The sequence below is a fragment of the Pristis pectinata genome, chromosome 34 (genome assembly GCF_009764475.1).
Source record: "Pristis pectinata isolate sPriPec2 chromosome 34, sPriPec2.1.pri, whole genome shotgun sequence".
NCBI lineage: Eukaryota > Metazoa > Chordata > Chondrichthyes > Rhinopristiformes > Pristidae > Pristis > Pristis pectinata.
Window position 1 is genome coordinate 1,048,706 of NC_067438.1, and position 20,640 is coordinate 1,069,345.

At 56.0% G+C, this 20,640-nt stretch overlaps 1 protein-coding gene across 1 annotated transcript in view; it reads left to right on the forward strand.

The window, feature by feature from the left end:
- The window catches only part of LOC127585937 (helicase SKI2W-like), a 45,454-nt gene that overhangs the window by 21,449 nt on the left and 3,365 nt on the right, over positions 1-20,640 (forward strand). The window contains 17 exon segments of the mRNA XM_052043691.1: positions 211-357; positions 1,359-1,455; positions 2,717-2,929; positions 3,462-3,572; positions 7,040-7,151; positions 8,737-8,855; positions 10,134-10,271; positions 11,435-11,569; positions 12,157-12,261; positions 14,755-14,878; positions 14,881-14,901; positions 15,576-15,702; positions 16,782-16,792; positions 16,795-16,991; positions 17,778-17,888; positions 19,122-19,340; positions 20,293-20,433. Of these exon segments, the coding sequence (XP_051899651.1) occupies positions 211-357; positions 1,359-1,455; positions 2,717-2,929; positions 3,462-3,572; positions 7,040-7,151; positions 8,737-8,855; positions 10,134-10,271; positions 11,435-11,569; positions 12,157-12,261; positions 14,755-14,878; positions 14,881-14,901; positions 15,576-15,702; positions 16,782-16,792; positions 16,795-16,991; positions 17,778-17,888; positions 19,122-19,340; positions 20,293-20,433 (2,128 nt within the window).

A 20,640-nucleotide genomic window follows, 5' to 3' on the forward strand; every position in this document is an offset into this window, starting at 1 on the left:
CCATTACTTTAAAGCCATGCTGTCTTGTATTGAGCATTGGTGCCCTGGGAAAGAGGCACTGGCTAGCCAGACTATTTATTCCGAACCTGCACGTGTTGGGGTTATGGGATCTAATGAAATGGGAAGATTGTGCAGCTGACTGGATGGTGCCTCGCCTGATCGGGTTTGACCTGTTCTCTTCCCACCATCCCCACCCCCCCCCCCCAACAGGAGGATAAAGCAGAAAAAAATCTACGTGATCAGCACCATGAAGCGTCCCGTGCCCCTGGAGCACCACCTGTACACGGGCAACAGCCAGAAGACCCAGAATGAGATCTTCCTTCTGCTGGATGCACAGGGAAACTTCCTCACCAAGGGGTGCGTGCAGCATCTGGCCGAGTGTGTGCGTCCTCGCGCTGCGTGGGAGGGGGGGGGTGGTGTGCGGGGCGCGTGTACGTCCAGAGTGTACGTCCGCCCTGCGTGGTTGCCGACAGCGTTGGGGTGCCGGTGCCGAGGGATTGCTGCACTGTGGGAGGTGTGGTCATTGGGGCAGGCTGGTGGCTGAACGTGGGTGTAGGTTCCCACAGCCGCGGTTGGGAAGCAGAGTGGGAGGAACCAACAATCTGCCGGAGGAATGCGGCGGGTCGGACAGCATCCATCGGGGGGGGGGGGGGGAGAGGGAGGAAGGAATTGTTCACGTTTCACGTCAAACTCTGCATTGGGACCTTGGCGTAGAAGGATGTCCTTCGTGATAAACTCGTCATGACATTCCTGGTTAGACTATAAGTTGTAGGATCAGAGTTAGGCCATTCAGCCCATTGAATCTGCTCCACCATTCACTGATGACTGATTGATTTACTCCCCCCCCCCCCCCCCTCCCCCCCCACCAATGAAGAACCTATCAATCTCAGCCTTAAATAGACCCAATGACTCGGCTTCCACAGCCCTCTGTGGCAACAAATTCCACAGATTCACCACCCTCTGGCTGAAGAAATTCCTCCTCATCTCAGTTTTAGAGGGACATCTGTTTATGGAATCCTCTCCACGTCCACTCTATCCGGGCCCTCCAGTAGTCATTAGGTTTCAATGAGATTACCCCCTTATCCTTCTGAACTCCTTCGAGTACAGACTCACTAGTTGGTGGCACTTTGCTTGTGGGAGCTTGCTGTGCACTGGCTCTCTGGGACATTTCCTGCACCCTGAGCCATGCTGGGGTGGGGAGAGGCGCTGTGGAAATGCAGGCATTTTCTGCTTTAATTCCTTTGTGCCCACTTCCATTAGAGTTGTTCTGCTGTGTGGGGAGAGGGGGAGGAGGCAGGGAGGAGTGGGTGTGGAATTGGACTGTGTCCTGCCTGCTTATTGCCTTGCTCCGGGTTCAGGTACTACGCGGCAGTGGAAGCCAAGAAAGAGCGAGCCAGCAAACACTCACAGACCTTCGGAGCCAGGCAGCCAGCCCATTATGGGGGCTCCAGCCAGGTGAGGTGCCCCCTGATCTGTGGTGGGGGGGGGGGGTTGTTCGGGGGGATGAAAGGAGGGTGGGGAGGAGGGACGGATGTGAGTGAGAGATGGGGGGCTGAACTGGTAGGAAATAGTAGTGGACCACTCGGCCCCTCAAGCCTGCTCCACCATTCAGTGTGATCTCCACTGATCTGCCCCAGGCCTCCACTCCCGTTCTGTGCCAGTTCCCCAGGGCCCTCAATTCCCTGATCTTTCAAAAAATATATCTGCTCCTCTTTAAATATCTCCACTGATCCAGTCCCCACAGCCCTCTGGGATAGAGAATTCCAGGAGTTTCCCACCCTCTACAAGAAGACATTCCTACACTCCTCAGTTATAAATGATTATGTCCCTTTGGTCGAGATTCTCCCACTAATGGGAGCATCCTGTCAAAAATGTTTGGATAAGATCACCCTTCATTGTTCTAAACTCCAAAGAAAACAGGTCCAACTTCTTTCACCCCTCGTGATGGGGCAACCTCTCATCCAGGAATTAGCTCAGCCAATCCCTTGGACTGACTCCAATACTGATGTGTCCTTTCTCAAATAAGGAGATCATAACTGTGCAGAGTCCTCCAAGTGTGGCCTCACCAACTCTGTCCAACTGTAATGATGCTCTGTAATGTCCAACCCTCCTGCCGTGGCCATTTGCCTTCTGAACTACGTTCCCCACCTGGAGACACGAGACCTGCTCCAGATTCCAGCATCTGCAACACACGACGCAGGAGGAACTCAGCAGGTCAGGCAGCATTTGTGGAGAGAAATGGACGGTTGATGTTTTGGGTCGAGACCCTTCATCTGGACTCAAGATCCGAAATGTTGACTGTCCATTTCCCTCTGTAGGTGCTGCCTGACCTGCTGAGTTCCTCCAGCGATTTGTGTTACTTGCTGCTCCTGCCTGCTGACATTTCGTGATTTATGCACGAGAACACCTAGAGATAGAAGTGAAAGGCGCACCTGAGAATTTGGGCAGGGAGAGGGTGAGGGGTGGTGGGGTTAAGGCAGTGAGCTGGTGGGAGAGGGAGGGTCAGGGGCTGGGGGGTGGGGGAATGTGGGAAGAAGCAATAATACTGGGAGGCCCAGCAGGAGACGTAAACAGACAGGAGACCTTGTGTCCAGTGCCTGGCTGAGCTTTGTGAACGATGCTGGGGGTCTGCGGGACCCTGGTGTCCCACGAATCAGTGCAGTGACCCCTGCCCTGGCACCGGTCTCAACCTGTGTATACACTCTGCCCGGCACAGGATAAAAATGTCTGGCTGTCCCTGATTGACATGCTGCGGAAGAAGGACAACCTGCCTATCGTGGCCTTCACCTTCTCCCGCAACCGATGTGATGAGAACGCCAACATGCTGACCACCGTCGACCTCACCAGCACCACGGAGAAGAGCGAGATCCACGTCTTCTTCCAGAAGTGCATCTCCCGGTTAAAGGGCACGGACCGAGAGCTGCCTCAGGTACGGCCCGGTCGGTGTGAGACTGCTGTGCCGGCAGGTCTGTCCACGGTCTGTGTGTTACAGTGTGGGTAGTGGTGTGCTTTGGAATGTGCAGGTCCTCCCTCTGTGCTTTCTACTGAGCCTGGTGGCTTCAGCTAATGGACCAGGACCTGGGTGGGATGGTTGTTGGGGGCTTTGGTGTTTTGTCCTCCCCACCTTGTGGGAGCATTTGGGGTTGAGTCCAACTGCAGAGGGCAGTTGGTGAGGATTGGGGTCCCCACAGTTGGTGGGTGGGGGTCTGGGGTCCCCCCGGTGGGAGGGGGTCAGAGGGCTGGGGTCCACACGGTGGGTGGGGGTTGGGGACTAGGGGCCCCACGGTGGGTGGGTGGGTGTGACGTGGAGGTCTCGTTGCGTGGGGTGCTTAGGGGACAGTGTGTGAGTGTGAAGGAGCATCTGCTTTCGTTGGGAAGCTCAAGTCTTCAGTGTGGACTGGAGTGCTCCTTCCCAGACACCGCCAGCTGGTCACCCTGTCTCTCTCTCTCTCCCTGGGCAGGTGCTTCAGATGGTGGGGCTCCTGAAACGTGGTATTGGTGTCCATCACAGTGGCATCCTGCCCATCCTGAAGGAAGTAATTGAGATGCTGTTCACCAGGGGCCTGGTCAAGGTGAGTCCCGAGGGTTGGGACACTGGGGTAAGGTGCTGAGGGCAGGGTGCAGGGAGATCGGAAGAAAAAGCACACCTGAAGCACACATATAGTCGTAGACCCGTTGATAGGATTGTTACTGCAAGTGTTGGCCGATGTGTTCACTGCTGACTCTGGTGGATCAGTGCCGTCCCCTTCTCCCTGCAGTCCAGTGAATTATGCTTCTTCCCCGTTGCCAATCTAATTCCTGTTGGAAGGCCCTGATTGGCTCTGTTTTCACCATTTCCCCCCCCCAAGACAGTCCCAGACCATCCCCACTGCCCGGAGAGAGAGGTTTCCCCTCACCACCCCACCCCACCCCCCTCTCCCCCATATCCTTCACCCTTTACCTTCAATCTGTGCCCCCCGGTCCATGAACCGTCTGCCAGTGGGAACACCTTCCCTCTGCTCACCTCGCCCTGATCCCGTCCACCCCCATCCCATCTCCCCCCAACCTTCTCTCTGATCATGTCTGATCTCAACCCGCCCTGATCCCGTCCACCCCCATCTCACCCCACCTGATCCCGCCCCCATCCCATCTCCCCCCAACCTTCTTCTCTGATCACGTCTGATCTCAACCCGCCCTGATCCCGTCCACCCCCATCTCACCCCACCTGATCCCGTCCCCATCCCATCTCCCCCCAACCTTCTCTCTCCGAGGCCAACAGTCCCGGCTTCTCCAGTTCCTCCTCCCCCCCACCCCCCCCCCCCCCCCTCCCCACCTACCCGGAACCGTTCTGGTAACTTTTCCCCCACACCTACTCCAGGACCTTCTCCTCCTGCAGGAAAGTGTGGAGACCGGGATTGGAGACAACCTTCCAGGTTCAACATAACCTTTGTCTGCACGTTCTTGCTCTGCAGATCCCAGAACCTTGAGTGACTTAACTGCTGTCCCCATGCCCTGAGACATCCCAGGATTTCCAGCTTCCTCTGCTCCTTCACACCTTGTAGAACTGTGTTCTCTGATCTGTATTGTCCCTTCTCATTCTGTCGGATGGAATGGGCAGTGTGTGTGCGCAGTATAATGTGCACTTTGCCCTTTTCCTTCTGTTTCTGGCCAGCAGTGGCTGGGACATGGGCTAAGATTCACCAACTGGTGACCCTGTTAGTACGGGGGGGCTGTGCAGATCAGAGAGTTGTGCAGTACAGTGACGGGTCCTTCAGCTGACCATGTCACCCACCTACTCCAGTCCCATGTGCCCCTATCCCCCTCCAACTTTCCTATCCATCTACCTATCCAAGTGCCTTTGAAATGTTGTGATTGCATTTGCCTGCACCACCTCCTCTGGCAGCTCGATCCAGACAACCATCACCCTCTGGTTTTAAAAACTTTCCCCTCATAATTAAATTTCTCTCTTCTCACCTTAACCCTGTGCCATTTAGTTCTAGACTCCCCTGCCCTGGGGAAAAGACTGACTAACTACCCTATCCATGCCCCCCAAAATTTTATAAACCTGTAAGGTCAACCCTCTGCCTCCTGTGTTCCGGTGAGAACAAACCCAGCCCATCCGACCTCTCCTTGTGATTAAAGCCCTCTGTTCCAGGCAGCATCCCCTGGTGAATCTCTCCGGCACACTCCCTATTGTTGCCACGACCTTCCTGTAGTGTGGGGTGGGTGGGGCGGGTGGCAAGAGTTTAACATTCCCTCTGAGTACTATGCACGTGGTCTGCACAGCTGGAGCCTGCATTAACGGCACACCAGCCCTGTCTTTGGCTGCCTGGGCCCCCTCTCCCTGAGATGCCTCTTTGTACCTCCCTCTCTGACCAGGCGTTGACCGTCTCGGCATCTGCCACTGGGACTAGGAGTCAAACCGAGGCTGGTGATGCTGCCACAGAACAACTTGTGTGAGGGATTTCTGATGTGCTCTGCTGGGTGCAGTCAGATCCCAGTGGAGCAAGGGGGAGGATGGCAGGTTGGGATGATTATTGATGATGGAGTAAGGGAGCATTAGCACCGTCGCAGGTCATAGAGTCAGTGAGAAGCAGGCCCTTCTGACCATCGTGTCCCTGCTGACCATCCACTACCCACCATACTGCTAACGTATACCAGCACCTGGTTCATTGCCTCCTCTGCCTTGGCAATTCAGCTGCTCACCTCAACACTGCAAGAATGTCATAAAAGTCCGCTTCCACCATCCCCTCAGGCAGGCACTCCCTGTGGGTGAAGAAATTCTTCCTCCCATCCCCTCTGAATCTCCTGCGTCTCACCTAAATGTGCACTCTGCCTTGGGGGAGAAGTTTCCTACTATCTACCCCTATCTATTCCCCTCCATAATTCTGTATACGTCACATGGGTCCCCCCTCAGCCTTTCTCTGCTGCAAGGAAAATATTCAGAGCAACAAACAATCTGCTGGAGAATCAGTGGGATGAGCAGCATCCGTTGGTGGGGGTGGGGGAAGGAATCATCGATATTTTGGGTCGAAATCCTGCATCAGGACTGTGTGGCATCTTCCTCAGTACCTTCTGGGCCTCGCTTTCCCAAATGTGCCAGGCTCCACAATTCTTTGCTCTCAGTCCTGATGCAGCGTTTCGACCTGAAACGTTGACGATTCCGTTTCCCCGGTCTCAGTCCTGATGCTGCTCGACCTGCTGAGTTCCTGCAGCAGGTTGTGTGTTGCTCCAGCTCCCAGCATCTGCACTCTCCTGTGTCTCTAATCAGTCTGTCCTCAAAGCTGAAGTAGTCCACCCCAGGCAACATCCTGGGGAATCTCCTCCCTCACCTCCCATTGCAACCAGGGGTGCATTGATGAGGTCCTGGGGATTTATCCGTCTTTAAGCCTGCAGAAACCCCCATTTATAATCAGAATTAGGTTTATTATCCCCCAGTTGGATGACGTGAAATGTGTAGTTTTGCAGCAGCAGTGCAGTGCAAAGACAAAATTACCATGAATCACAAAATAAATAAATAGTGCTAAACCAAAAGGAATAACGAGGGAATGTTCATGGACTGTTCGGAAATCTGATGGCAGAGGGGAAGAAGCTGTCCCTGAATCCTTGAGTGTGGGTCTTCAGGCTCCTGTACCTCCTCCCCTATGGTAGTAACAAGAAGAGGGCATGTCCCGGGTGGTGAGGGTCCTTAGTGATGGATGCTGCCTCCTTGAGGCACCGCCTCTTGAAGACGTCCTCGATGGCGGGGAGGGTTGTGCCCGTGATGGAGCTGGCTGAGTCTACAACCCTCTGCAGCCTCTTGCAATCCTGTGCATTGGAGCCTCCATACCAGGCAGTGATGCAATCAGTCAGAATGCTCTCCACTGTACATCTGTAGAAATTTCTAAGAGTCCTTGGTGACATTCAAGTTATTTAACGATAATCTAGAACTTCATCACCCCCCTCCCTGAACTTTGTGTGGGTAGCACGTGTCCCCACGAGTGATGTGGGTTCCCCAAGCTGTAGGTGAGTGGCTAGTGACTGCCACTGCTCGCTGCTCATGGCTATCTTTGTGCCACAGATACTGTTTGCGACAGAGACCTTTGCGATGGGGGTGAATATGCCGGCCAGGACCGTGGTCTTCGACACCATCCGCAAGCACGATGGCCTGAACTTCCGTGACCTGACGCCAGGTAAGTGTTCGTGTGCCCTGCATCCGACGGGGGCACGGGCTGCTTGGGCACCCAAACACAGGCCATTCAGCCCATCGTATCTGTGTTGGTCAAACCCAGACAGTCGGTGTCTACCAGCTGAAGCACGGCCCTTCGCTGCTTCATCCTGGGACCGTTAACCCGGTTCCCCCACACACCACTGTCCAATGGTGAAATGGTTCCTTTCTTCCCTCGAGTCCTGCCACCATTTAATGTAAACCTGTGCCCCTGGGCACTGACCTCTCTGTTCTGGGAGATGGCTCTGTCCTTCCTCCCCCCCCGTCGTGCCCGTATCTGAATCTTACACACCTCAGTTAAATCTCTCCCCAGAGGAGACATCCCCAGTGATGATGGTATCTCCCCATAACTATGACTCTCCAGGCCTGGCACCATCCTCGTACAGCCCCTCTGCTCCCTCACTGATGCTGGCACTCCCTCTCTGTAGCGTGGTGACTGAACTGTGCCCAGTGCTCCCACCTGGACACTGTTCTACACACTTGTAATGACACCTTCCTTCCCTGGTATTCCGTGTCTCAGCTAACGGGCCCCCTCTCCACCCCCAACCTTCAGGGACCTGTGGCGGGCTCCCCAAGATCCCTCTGTCTCTACACACTTCGGTATTCACCGTTTCCCAGTATTGCCTCCGGACTGAATTTATGACGCCTCCTTGTCCTGCACACCCCTCGACCCCCCACAGCAGGGAAATTGGTTTATTATTATCAAATGCATCAAGTTACAGTGAAAAATGTGTCTTGCATTCTGTGTACACCCCAAGGACTGCAGCGGTTCAAGAAGGCAGATCACCACCACCACCTCGGGGGCAATTAAATTGGTTTATGATTGTCATATGTACTGAGGTACAATTGAAAACCTGTCTTGCATACTGTCCATACAAATCAATTCATTACATCAGTGCATTGAGGTAGAACAAGGGAAAACAATAACAGAATGCAGAATAAAGTGTTACAGTTACAGAGAGTGCAGTGCAGGCAGACAATAAGGTGCAAGGTCACAACAAGGTAGATTGTGAGGTCAAGAGTCCATCTTATTGTACTAGGGACCGTTCAATAGTCCTATAACAGTGGGATAGAAGCTGTCCTTGAGCCTGGTGGTACGTGTTTTCAGGTTTTTGTATCTTCTTCCCGATGGGAGGGGGGAGAAGAGAGAATGTCCGGGGTGGGTGGGGTCTTTGATTATGTTGGCTGCTTTACCGAGGCAGTGAGAAGTGTAGACAGAGTCCATGGAGGGGAGACTGGTTTCTGTGATGCACTGAGCCGTGTTCATGCAAGGGGACACAGACACGATATGAGGGGGGTGCAGTTTCTTGCGGTCCCGGGCAGAGCTGTTGCTGTACCAAGCTGTGATGCATCTGAGTAGGATGCTTTCTGTGGGGCATTGATAAAATTTGCTGAGGGTCAAAGGGGACATGCCAAGTTTCCTTAGCCTCCTGAGGAAGTAGAGGCACTGATGAGCTTTCTTGGCTAGCAGCTCCTCGCTCCTTGCATGCGCCCCTCCCAGATGACCGAACGCTGTAGTTGTCCGGCTATAACCCCTTTGTGTGGTGCAGGTGAGTACATTCAGATGGCTGGCCGTGCAGGGAGACGAGGATTGGACACCACCGGAATGGTCATCATCCTCTGTAAGGCCGGGGTCCACGAGATGGCTGACCTCCACAAGATGATGTTGGTAAGCAACAGGGCTGGATTGTGGGGGTGGGGGTGTGTTGTGGTGGGGGGGAAGATGTTGCGGGGGACTGTCGTCTGATGGTTATCGGGAGGTTGGAGTGAGCCCCACCCTCGTCCCCACTGAGCGCGGGGGCCAGTTGTTCAAGGGAGCGTCTGTGTTGTTCCCTCTCGAGGCCTGTGCTGTGTCGATAGGTCCATTAGCAGGATGTCAGTGGGAGTCAGCATCCCTGTCTGTGCAGAACCTCCTGCCTTCTGATTTGATCTTGTCGTATTTCCTCCCCCGTCCCACTCTGTGCCGGAGGCTGGCCTCTGGCATTCTGGCAGTTCTCTCATTCCCACCCGGCAGAGGATGGGAGTGGCGCTGTAGGCTTGGGTCGGCCTCGCTCTGCGTGGCTCTTGTTAAAGTCAAAGTTGAGTTTATTGTCACCTGCACAAGTCCATGTGTGCAATGAAACACTTACCCGCAGCAGCATCACAGGCACATCAGATCAGCAGCATTCACAAGAAAAACATTAAACATAAATTATGCACAATTTTTATTTAGTTTACAAGAAAAAGCATAATTGGAACAAAAAGTCCAATCTAGTGCAAAGTGGTCCCAGTGTTGCTGCACCGAGGCAGTGATCAGGGTTGTGCAGGTTGGTTCAAGAACCGAATGGATGTTCAGCGGATGACCCCCTTGACACATGGCCCCACGATGCAGAGATCTGCTCGAGCGGGAAGTCGCTGTTCCTGAACCTGGTGGTGTGGGACTTCAGGCTTCTGTACCTCCTGCCCGATGGGAGCTGCGAGAAGATGGCATGGCCCGGATGGTGGGGAGGGATGGGCCTGTCATGTATTGGGCAGAGTCCACTACTCTCTGCAGCTTCCTGTGCTCCTGTGCATTTGAATTGCCATCCCAGACCGTGATGCAACCAGTCAGGATACTTTCAACAGCACATCTGTGGAAGTTTGTTAAGAGAGTTCGGTGACGAGCCAAAAATCCTTAACCTTCTAAGAAAGTGCAGACACTGGGGCACCTTCCTTGTGATTGCGTCTGTGTGCTGGGCCCAGGACAGGTCGTTTGATATGTTAACGCCCAGGAATTTAAAGCTGCTGACTCTGTCCACCGTCAATCCCCTGACGTTAGACCGGCGCATGTACACCCTCCTTACCCTTCCTGAAGTCAACAATCAGCTCTTCAGTTGTACCAGCGCCGAGCAAGAGGTTGTTGTTGCACCACATGGCCAGGTGTTCTGTCTGGCTCTGGTACACTGACTCCTCACTGCCTGTGTTACAGGGGAAGCCCACGATGCTACAGTCGCAGTTCCGCCTGACCTACACCATGATCCTCAACCTGCTGCGGGTGGAAGCACTCCGGGTCGAGGACGTGATGAAACGCAGCTTCTCCGAGTTCCACACTCGCAAGGATGCCAAGGTGGGTGGCAGCGTCCCCTCCCTGTGCCCTGTCACCTGCACAAGTGTCTGTGCCTTGTGTGTGTACGGTGCACGTGTGTGCCTGCAGCGTGCAGGGGCGTGTGTCTGTGTGTTGTCCTTGCCTGCCTGCTTGTGTCCGTGTGTGTACTGTATGCTTCTCAGTCTGTCTGTGTATCAGAATCAGTTTATTATTACTGACTTGTATATTGTGAATGTGTTGTTTTGTGGCAGCAGTTCAGTGTAAAGACAGAAATTACTATAAATTACAAAAATAAATAAATAGAGCTAAAAGAAAGGAATAACGAGGTGGTGATCATGGACCGTTCAGAAATCTGATGGCAGAGGGGAAGAAGCTGTTCCTGAATCGTTGTGGGTCTTCAGCTCCTGTACCTCCTCCCCGATGGTAGTAACGAGAAGAGGGCATGTCCCGGATAGTGTGGTCTGTGTATTTATGCTGTCTGAGCACAAGAGTGTCTTTGTGCCCTGGTTTTCTGTGTGTCAGTGTGTGTGAGTATCTTGTTTTAAAGTTTTCCTGGGGGTGAAATGGGACTGAAATTGACCCTGGGACTTTTGTGGAAGATTTGGGACAGGTGAGACGATTCTGATTGGGTCCAATAGCTCAGGCTGAAGGGAGAAGTGGGAGGTGAGGGGGGTTCAGGGAGGAAGTCATCGAGTATCCGACTCAATCCTGGCATCATTTGCCAATGGCCCTGCAGCCCTGTCACTGGGTTAGGGCAGTCGCTGTTCACTGTGGAATTTAACTTGGACAAGCGTGACGTGTTCCATTTTGGGAAGTTAAGCCAGGGCAGGACTTGCACAGTAAATGGGGGGTGTGGTAGAACAGAGAGACCCAGGGGTACAGGTACATAGTTTCCTGGAAGTGGTGACACAGGTAGACAGGGTGGGGAAGAAGGTGTCTGACACGCCTGGCCTTCATCAGTTGGTGCATTGAATGTAGAGTTGGGGCATCATGTTGCAACTGAACAAGTTGTTGGTTGGACCACACTTGGAGCACTGTGTGCAGTTCTGGTCACCCAGCTTAGGAAGGATGACATTAAGCTGGAGAAGGCGCAGAGGACATTCGCAAGGATATTACTGGGACTGGAGGGTTTGAGTTATAAGGAGAGACTGGATAGGCTCACACCAGGAACTGTTACCTTGCAGATATATGAGCAGCAGATCCAGCAGCTGACCAAGAGGCTGGCCAGCTTCGAGGTGGAGTGCGCTGGGCAACTGAGTGACCTGGAGCGCTATTACATCACCGTGAGGGAGCTCCTGTACACGCGGGCCTCTCTGCAGGTACAATTCAGTGTAATGCAGAACCGCTATGACAGGTAACGTAACAACATGGGATAAATACGTGTGTGGGGGTAGGGAATTCGAGACCCAGCCCAGATGAAGAGTCTCGACCCAAAGTGCCAACTGGCCATTTCCCCCTCCAGATGCTGCCTGACCCACTGAGTTCCTCCAAGACTCTGGATTCCAGCATCTGCAGTCTCCTGGAATATTTTGTTACTGTTCTTTGAGTTCTGGGTATCACTGACAAGGCCAGCACTTATTGCCCTGAGGAGGAGGGGATGATCCGTCTCCCTAGTCCTCTGGTGAAGGTGCTCCCACAGTGCTGCTGGGGAGGGGGTTCCAGGGTTTAAACCCAGTGATGGTGACGGACTAGTGATATGTTTACGGGTTAGGAGGGTGTGTGACGCAGTGGGAACCTGCGGGTGGTGGTGTTCCCCTGCTGCCCTCGCCCTCAGTGGGAGAGCTGTGGGTTTGGGAGGGGCTGTTGGAGCAGCCTGGCTGCAGTGCCACTGAAGGAGGGAGTGATGTTAGGGTGTTGGGCCACAACGGGTAAGCTGTGACTGCTGCCTGCTCTTGTCACTTTGCAGAAGAAAATCATGGAGTCGACAAGTGGGATGAAGGCTTTGTCTGCGGGGCGCGTGGTGGTGGTGAACACCCAGCAGCTCCGGAACACCCTGGGAGTGATCCTGCAGGTAGGAGGGGCGCCTGGGAATAGGGATGGGAGTGGGGGGCTTTGAGGTGTCTGTGTTTGCTGAGAGCTTCAGCTGGTCTCTGTCCAGCCACTGACAGGCATTGTCCACTTTTAATGAGTCCAAACACTCACTGCAAAAATGACTCCACGGGTAACCCCAGGTCTGACCCTCAGCACCAGCTGGACAGTGACCAGCCACAGCCGTTAACTTGCCAGGCTGGACTCCAGCTGGATAAATGGGTTCAGCACCCTCTGGAGACTTTAAACTCAGTTAATTAAATAAACCTGCAATTAAAAACCCACACAGTAACTACAAAACTATAGTCATGGGTCCAGCACCGAGACTGGCCCTTCACAACACTGAGTCCAAGCCAACTCTCAAACACTGATAATTTTACCTCTCCACGTTCCCAAAAACAACCCCTGACTCTCCCACCCCTCACCACCACACACAGGAAAACTTGCAGCAGCCAATTAACCCACCAACCCTGCATGTCTCCGGGACGTGGGAGGGAACCAGAGCAGCCGGGAGAAACCCATGTGGTCACAGGGAGAGCGTGCAAACTCCACACAGACAGCACCGGAGGTTGGGATTGAACTGGGATCTCTGGGAGCTCTGACGCAAGTGACAACGTAAGCGTCCACCCCAGGTCACGAATGTGCTTCAGGAGGGGAAATCTGCCAACCTACCGGGTGTGGCCTCTGGACTGATGTGGTTGATCCAAGTTTTCAAGTGTATTGTTATGATATTTATACCTTGTCAAAGTGGAGTTTATCGTCATCTGCACGAGTCCATGTGTGCACGGGTGCAACGGAACACTTACTGCAGCAGCATCACAGGCACAGAGCAGCAGATCAGCAGCATTCACAAGAAAAACATGAATTAAACATAAGTTACACACAATTTTTACAAGAAAGAACACAATCGGAACAAACAGAACAAAAATCCTTTCAAAGTGGTCGTAGTGAGGTGATGATACTGAGGCAGTGATTAGGGTTGTACCGGTTGGTTTGAGAACCGAATGTTGAAGGGAAGTCACTGTTCCTGAACCTGGTGGTGTGGGTCTTCAGGCTTCTGTACCTCCTGCCCAATGGTAGCTGCGAGAAGATGGCATGGCCCAGATGGTGGGGATCTTTGATGGGGATCTACACCTCCTGTAGATACTACCGATGGTGGGGAGGGATCTGCCCATGATGTATTGGGCAGAGTCCACTGCTCTCTGCAGCTTCTTGCAGCAGCGGTACAGTACGTTACAAACAGAAGTTAACATAAACTTAACACAAATTGTACACACTTGCACAACAAAGTAAACATAAGGACACGAGTGCAAGATAGAGGGAAGATGACAAATAGTCTGGGGTAGTGTTGCGGTTTTTCAGGGGGTTTCAAGAACCTGTTGGCAGTGTTGTTGAACCTTGGGGTGTGGGTCTTCAGGCCCCTGTACCTCCTGCCCAATGGTAGCTGCGAGAAGATGGCATGGCCCAGATGGTGGGGATCTTTGATGGGGATCTACACCTCCTGTAGATACTACCGATGGTGGGGAGGGATCTGCCCATGATGTATTGGGCAGAGTCCACTGCTCTCTGCAGCTTCTTGCAGCAGCGGTACAGTACGTTACAAACAGAAGTTAACATAAACTTAACACAAATTGTACACAACTTGCACAACAAAGTAAACATAAGGACACGAGTGCAAGATAGAGGGAAGATGATAAATAGTCTGGGGTAGTGTTGCGGTTTTTCAGGGGGTTTCAAGAACCTGTTGGCAGTGTTGTTGAACCTTGGGGTGTGGGTCTTCAGGCCCCTGTACCTCACGGGTTTGGGGGTGACTAGGGGTGAGTAGTCGGCTGGGTGTGACACCCACACCAGTGGGTGAGAGGACTGCGGCGAGGGGGGATGGTGAAGCTGTAGACGGGGGAGAGAGGGTGGTCCTGCAATCAGTGTGGCTGTTCTCCATTGTGCGCAGTTCTGGTCACCTAACTATAGGAAGGATATCGGTGAGATTGAAAGAGTGCAGAGGAGATTTACTAGAATGTTGCCGGGTCTTCAGGAGCTGAGTTACAGGGAAAGATTGAACAGGTTAGGACTTTATTCCTTGGAGTGCAGAAGAATGAGGGGAGATTTGATCGAGGTTTACAAAATTATGAGGGGTATAGACAGAGTAAATTCGAGTAGGCTCTTTCCACCTAGACTAGGAGAGATAAGTACGAGAGGACATGGTTTTAGGGTGAAAGGGGAACGATTTAGAGGGAACATAAGAGGGAACGTCTTCACAGAGACTGGTGGGAGTGTGGAACGAGCTGCCATCTGACGTGGTAATGCGGCTCACCCTTAAGTTTTAAGAATAAATTGGACGGATACATGGACGGGAGAGGTCTGGAGGGTTATGGACTGGGTGCAGGTCAATGGGACGAGCAGAATAAAGTTTCGGCACAGACTAGAAGGGCCAAATGGCCTGTTTTCCGTGCTGTAGTGTTCTATGGTTTCTCCACAGGTTTCCACTGACTCAGGGGGCCGATCGTTCACCACCCTGGTGCTGTGTGAGTCACGACAAGGCGAGAGAGAAGGGGAGGAGGATGTGGACCCACTGGCAGCCCCCACCCCTGACCAGCTGCTCACCAACAGCTCTTCCTGCCCGAGGGTGAGTGCCCTCCCCACCCTGGCTTGTAGCCATCCACCCATGGGACAGTGCTGCCTGTAAGCCCCCCCTCCCTAGGGCCATGGGTTCCAATATCCACCCTTGGGGGAGGGTGATACATGTAGACATCCCCCAGGACACAGGTTCTGACCCTCCCCCCTCACTGTGGGGTAGGGTGGGGGGCAGCACTCCTCGTTGCATGCTGTGGGAGGAGGGCAGGAACCTGGTGGGGGTGGGGGGGGTGGCTCTCTGGCTGGGGAGGGTCCGGGGCTGGGGTAATTTTGAGACCTCCTTCAAGGCAGGGGTCAGCTGGGGGTGCAGAAGGCTGGACAACCTCATAGGGCAGGGGTGGGGGGGGCTCAGCAACGTGTGGGGGTGCATCGCTGAGGGTCGGGCAGGGAAGTGGTAGGCGATAGGGAGGGTGGGACATCCCCAGGGGGTGGAATGGGCAGAGGGAAGGTGGGACATCCCCAGCACGTGGGTGGGGAGGGAGAGTGTGGCCGGACAGAGTTGTGGTGGGGAGGGAGGGTGGGACATCACCAGCGGGAGGGTGGGGAGGAGGAGAGAGTGGTGTTGGGCCGGGCAGCCTCAGTGGGGTTGGGTGGTTACGGGGGTTGTGGGGGCGCTGCCTGACCACGACCTGCTGACCCTAGTGACGGTGACCTCTGAACTCCCAGGACCCTGCGGCCACACGGTGGTGAAGCTGTCGCCCGTGGACATCAGCAGTGTGACGGTGAAAGCCCTGCGCGTCAACGCTGACAAGATCATCGATGACTTCAAGAAGAGACAGATCCCCCGCTTCAGGTGAATGTCGGGGGCTGTGTTGGGGTCAGTAACCACCCCCCCCCCCCCCCCCCCCCCACACACCACTCCTGTGCCACCAGTGAGTGTTGGGCTGCAATTGGGGTCAGTAAAGACCCCTACCCCTGTCCGTGCTTCTGATAGGTGTCAGCACCCACAAAGGAGAAGTGGGATCCTTCTGTCCCCCTCCCCAGTTCCCAGAAGGACAGCGGATGTTCTCTACATGGATTTCAGTGAAGCATTGACAAGGTCTCTCACAGTAGGCTGATCCAGAGGATTGAGGCACATGGGGTCCTATGGAGACTTGGTAGATTGGGTTCAATAATGACCTAGCTGTAGACGACAGAGGGTGGGGGCGCGGGGGGATGTTATTCTGATTAGAGGTCCCTGACTAGTGGTGTTCGGCAAAGATTAGTGCTGGGACCTCTGTTTCTGATTTGGACAAAAATGTAGCTGGGCTGAAAAGTAAGTTTGGCAGGCAACACAAAAATTGGGGGAGTTGTGGGAGGTGAGGAAGGTTGTCAAGGATTCGATGGGATATGGATCAGTTGGAAATGTGGCAAAGAAATGGCCGGTGGGGTTTAATCCGGAAGGTGTCGGGGTGTTGGACTTTGGGAGGTCAAATGTAAGAGGGAAGCATTCAGTAACTGGCAGGGGTCTGAGGAGTGTGTACGGTGGGATGTTGGGGGTGAGTGCAGGGCTCCCTGGAAGTGGCTGCACAGGTAGATAGGGTGGTGAAGGTGGGGCCCAGCATGCTTGTCTTCATCGGTGGGGTGTGGAGTGTAAAGGTTGGGTCATTATTTCCACAACACCCCACCCCTGCTTCCAGTGAGTGTCTGCCCCTGTCTGAAGGGGCAGAGGGCGTGGGGTCACCATCTCAGACAGATATGTGGAGGGGCTTCTTCTCTTGGAGGTGAATCTTTGGGATTCTCTTGCTCTGGGATCTGTGGGAGATGGGATTGAAGCTGGAGATGATGTTGGGGGGGGTGGTGGGAGGGAGCTGAGGCTGGGGTCACGGTGGGTTGGAGGGGTTGGGGTGCCATGTAGCAGGGAAGTCTAACGCACACTGCGTGTTCCGGCAGGAAGGATCCACCCGAGCCTCTGTCACCACCGCCACGCAGGAGCTGCTGCGTTTGGCTGAGGCCAGCCCGATGGGCATTGCCAGCCTGGACCCCGTCGGTGAGCTGCAGATGAAGGACCTGGACCTGGTGGACAGCTACGCCAGGGCCCGGCGGCTGGAGGAATCGCTGCGCAGCTTCACCTGCGTCCACAGCCCCAAGTTCGCCACTGAGGTATCTCTGGGGTTGCCCCTCCCCGCCGCTCCCCACCTCTGATTTGCCCCTTAATCCCTCACCCCTGGTCCTGCCCACACCCATGTCTCTCCTATCTAATTCTTCCCACCACTCCTGGACCCCCAACCTCTGATCCTTCCCCCATCTAACCCCTTCTGTCCACTTGCCCTCTGCCCTCTCCAATCCCCCTCCCCTATCCAACCATCTCCTGCCCATTTCCCATCCATAAAGCCCCTCCCACCCCTCCTCCCCACTTCTCTATCCCCCCCACCCAATCACTAACCCCCCCCCCCCCCCCCCCCCAAACTCTCCATGGACAGAGCTGCATCTCTCCACCCCCACCCTTGCTGCCCAGCTTGAGACTAGATCTGTCTCACCCTTACTGCCGTAGAGCCGGCCCTTCCCTGTGGATCCAACCCCTGGGGGGGGGGGGGTGGTGTCCGGAGCCGTGCTTGGGGTCCAATGGACACTGGAGAGGGGGTGGGTGAAGGGGGGACCCTGTGTGACCTGCGGACCACCACTGAGGGACACGGGATGGGGAGTGGGGTGTTATGGAGACCTGGGATCGTGGGCTGTGGGCTGACAGTAACCCCCGGGGTGGTGGGTGTATGTGGAGTAGGGGTGCGTAGGTGAAGTGGAGACCTCCCGGGGTTGTCAGGTGTGTGGCTGAGGTGACAGAGACCCCCGGGGTAGGGGTGAGTGGGTGGGGTGGGAGGAAGTGACAGAGACCACTGGTGACCCCCTCCCTCCGCTTCCCCCCCCTCCCTTCCCCCACCCCCCCCACAGTACGGCCGGATGCACGAGCGGATGATGATCAAGGACGAGCTGGAGCGACTGCGCTTCCTGGTGTCCGACCAGAGCCTGATGTTGCTGCCGGAGTACGAGCAGAGGGTGGAGGTGGGTGTGGGGGGGAGTCTTGGAGGGGGGGGAGGGAGGGGTGGGGGTCCGAGAAGAGGGTGGTGGGTGTGGGGGGGGGGGTGGGGTGGGGGTCTGAGCAGAGGGGTGGTGGGTGTGGGGGGTGGGTGGGGTGGGGGTCCGAGCAGAGGGTGGTGGGTGTGGGGGGAGGGAGGGGTGGGGGTCCGAGCAGAGGGTGGTGGGTGTCTGGGAGGGAGGGGTGGGGGTCCGAGCAGAGGGTGGTGGGTGTCTGGGAGGGAGGGGTGGGGGGTCCGAGCAGAGGGTGGTGGGTGTGGGGGAGGGAGGGGTGGGGGTCCGAGCAGAGGGTGGTGGGTGTGGGGGAGGGAGGGGTGGGGGTCCGAGCAGAGGGTGGTGGGTGTGGGGGAGGGAGGGGTGGGGGTCCGAGCAGAGGGTGTGGGTGTGGGGGAGGGAGGGGTGGGGGTCCGAGCAGAGGGTGGTGGGTGTGGGGGAGGGAGGGGGGGGGGTCGAGCAGAGGGTGGTGTGCTGTGGGGGAGGGAGGGGTGGGGGTCCGAGCAGAGGGTGGTGGGTGTGGGGGGAGGGAGGGGGTGGGGGTCCGAGCAGAGGGTGGTGGGTGTGTGGGGAGGGAGGGGTGGGGGTCCGAGCAGAGGGTGGTGGGTGTGGGGGGAGGGAGGGGTGGGGGTCCGAGCAGAGGGTGTGTGGGTGTGGGGGAGGGAGGGGTGGGGGTCCGAGCAGAGGGTGGTGGGTGTGGGGGAGGGAGGGGTGGGGGTCCGAGCAGAGGGTGGTGGGTGTGGGGGGAGGCGAGCTATGAGAGCGGAAAGGTTGGGGTCTGAGCAGAGGGTGTATGTGGGCCGGGAGGGGTGGGGTCCGAGCAGAGGGTGTGTCGGGGGAGGGGATGAGTGCAGCCAAGCAGGGCCACAGCACTGGGTCAACAGGCTCGGTCTCGGTGCCCAAAGGACAGATGGGCACGTTCACCGGCAGGAAGACTACATGGGGCTTCAGGGCATCGTGTGAGGAATGAGGTGGGGGAGGGGCTTGTGCGGAGGAGCGGAGCTCATCTGGGGAGTTCAGCGCGGGTGGGGGGGGAGGAGTGCAGTTCAGGAGGCGGGCAGGGGCTCGGGGTAGAATGTTGGGGAGGAGAGGTGATCGTGAGGAGTTGGAGAAGGATCGGGGGGAGTTTGAGGGTGGGGGAGTGAGTGGGAGTGGAAGCGAGACACCCTTCCCCCATGACCCTCGCCACCTCCCCCTCGTCCCCAGGTGCTGAAGAGGCTGAAGTACATCGATGGCAGCTGTGCGGTGCAGCTGAAGGGTCGGGTGGCCTGTGAGATCAGTAACCACGAGCTGATTGTCACCGAGATGGTGCTGGAGAACGTGCTGACCGACCTGCAGCCCGAGGAGATCGTGGCCCTGCTCTCTTGCATGGTCTTCCAGCAGAAGACACAGGTGGAACCTGAGCTCAACGAGGTCCTGCGCCAGGTGAGGGCAGGCACCAGGTCCCAGGGGAGGGGGGAGAGGGACGGACCTGGGGAGGGCAGGCCCCTGGCCCCGAGGGGGTGTGGAGAGAGGGACGGACCAGGGGAGGGGAGAGGGGATCGGACTCTGGACCGGGCGAGGGGAATGAGGGACGGACTCTGGACCTGGGGAGTGGAGTGAGGGACAGACCTGGACTGGACCCTGAGAGAGAGTGAGGGACAGACCTGGGGAGGGGAGAGATGGACAATGGGATCCCAGTCTCTGGGCTGGGCGAGGAGAACAGACCCGGTCTCTGGGTGGAGGAAGCGGAGAGAGGGACAGACCCTCGTCTCTGCTCTGTGCCCCTGACCCTGGTATGTGTTGGCTCCCAGTTCTCTCGAAGATGGCAGGTGTGTCAGTGCAGCCGTCTGGGCGGGGCTTTAGCTTGAATATACATCTTGGTTCACACGGGCAAGTGGGCTGAAGGGCCTTTTTCTGTACTGAACTACTCCACAACTCCGTGTCTTGGCTGCTGCCCCGTGCTGTTAGCCTGATGGACTGAGCCCTGGTTTGATCACCCAGGATGGGTTCTGGGCTCCCACGTTAGGGACCAGAACCCCAAGAGTTACACTGATGAAGGGGTCCTACAAACTGCAGTTGTATTCCCAGGAACGAAGAGGGTTGAATTGATCCAAGTTTCAGATGTTTTGGGGAACTGATGCACAGAGGGTGAGGGTGTCCCGGTAATTCCCACAGCACTGGGATACGGGGAGTGAAGCTCGGGGACAGGCCTGCACTCAGCAGGAGAGACTGGGAACTCTCCCCACCCACGCTGGTTTGGTGCTAACCTCGAGTCGGGGTCTGGTGGTTGAGGGACAAGGGTCAGGTCACGGGTGGCCATTGGATGGTGGGGATGGGCTGAGAGGGATTGAATGGGCCCCTGGTCACACGTTTGATCATTCCCTCTCGGTGGCAGGGGGGTGGCGAGGATCCGTGGGGTGCAGAGCGCATCGCCACTCTGCAGCGGGAGTGTGGCCTGAGGGAGTCGACTGAGGACTACGTCGAGCAGTTCAAGTTCGGCCTGGTGGAGGTGGTGTATGAGTGGGCTCGGGGGCTGGTGAGTGTGGGTCGCGGGGTCTGATGAGTGTGGGTGTTGGTCATGGTGTCACGGGGTCTGGCGGGTCGGTCACGGGGTCTGGCGAGTGCGGGTGTCAGTGGCGGGGTCTGGTGGGTGTCAGTCGTGGGGTCTGGCGAGTGTCGTGTCACAGTGTCACGGGGTCTGGCAAGTGTCGGTCACTGGGTCTGGCGTCGTGTGTCAATGTCC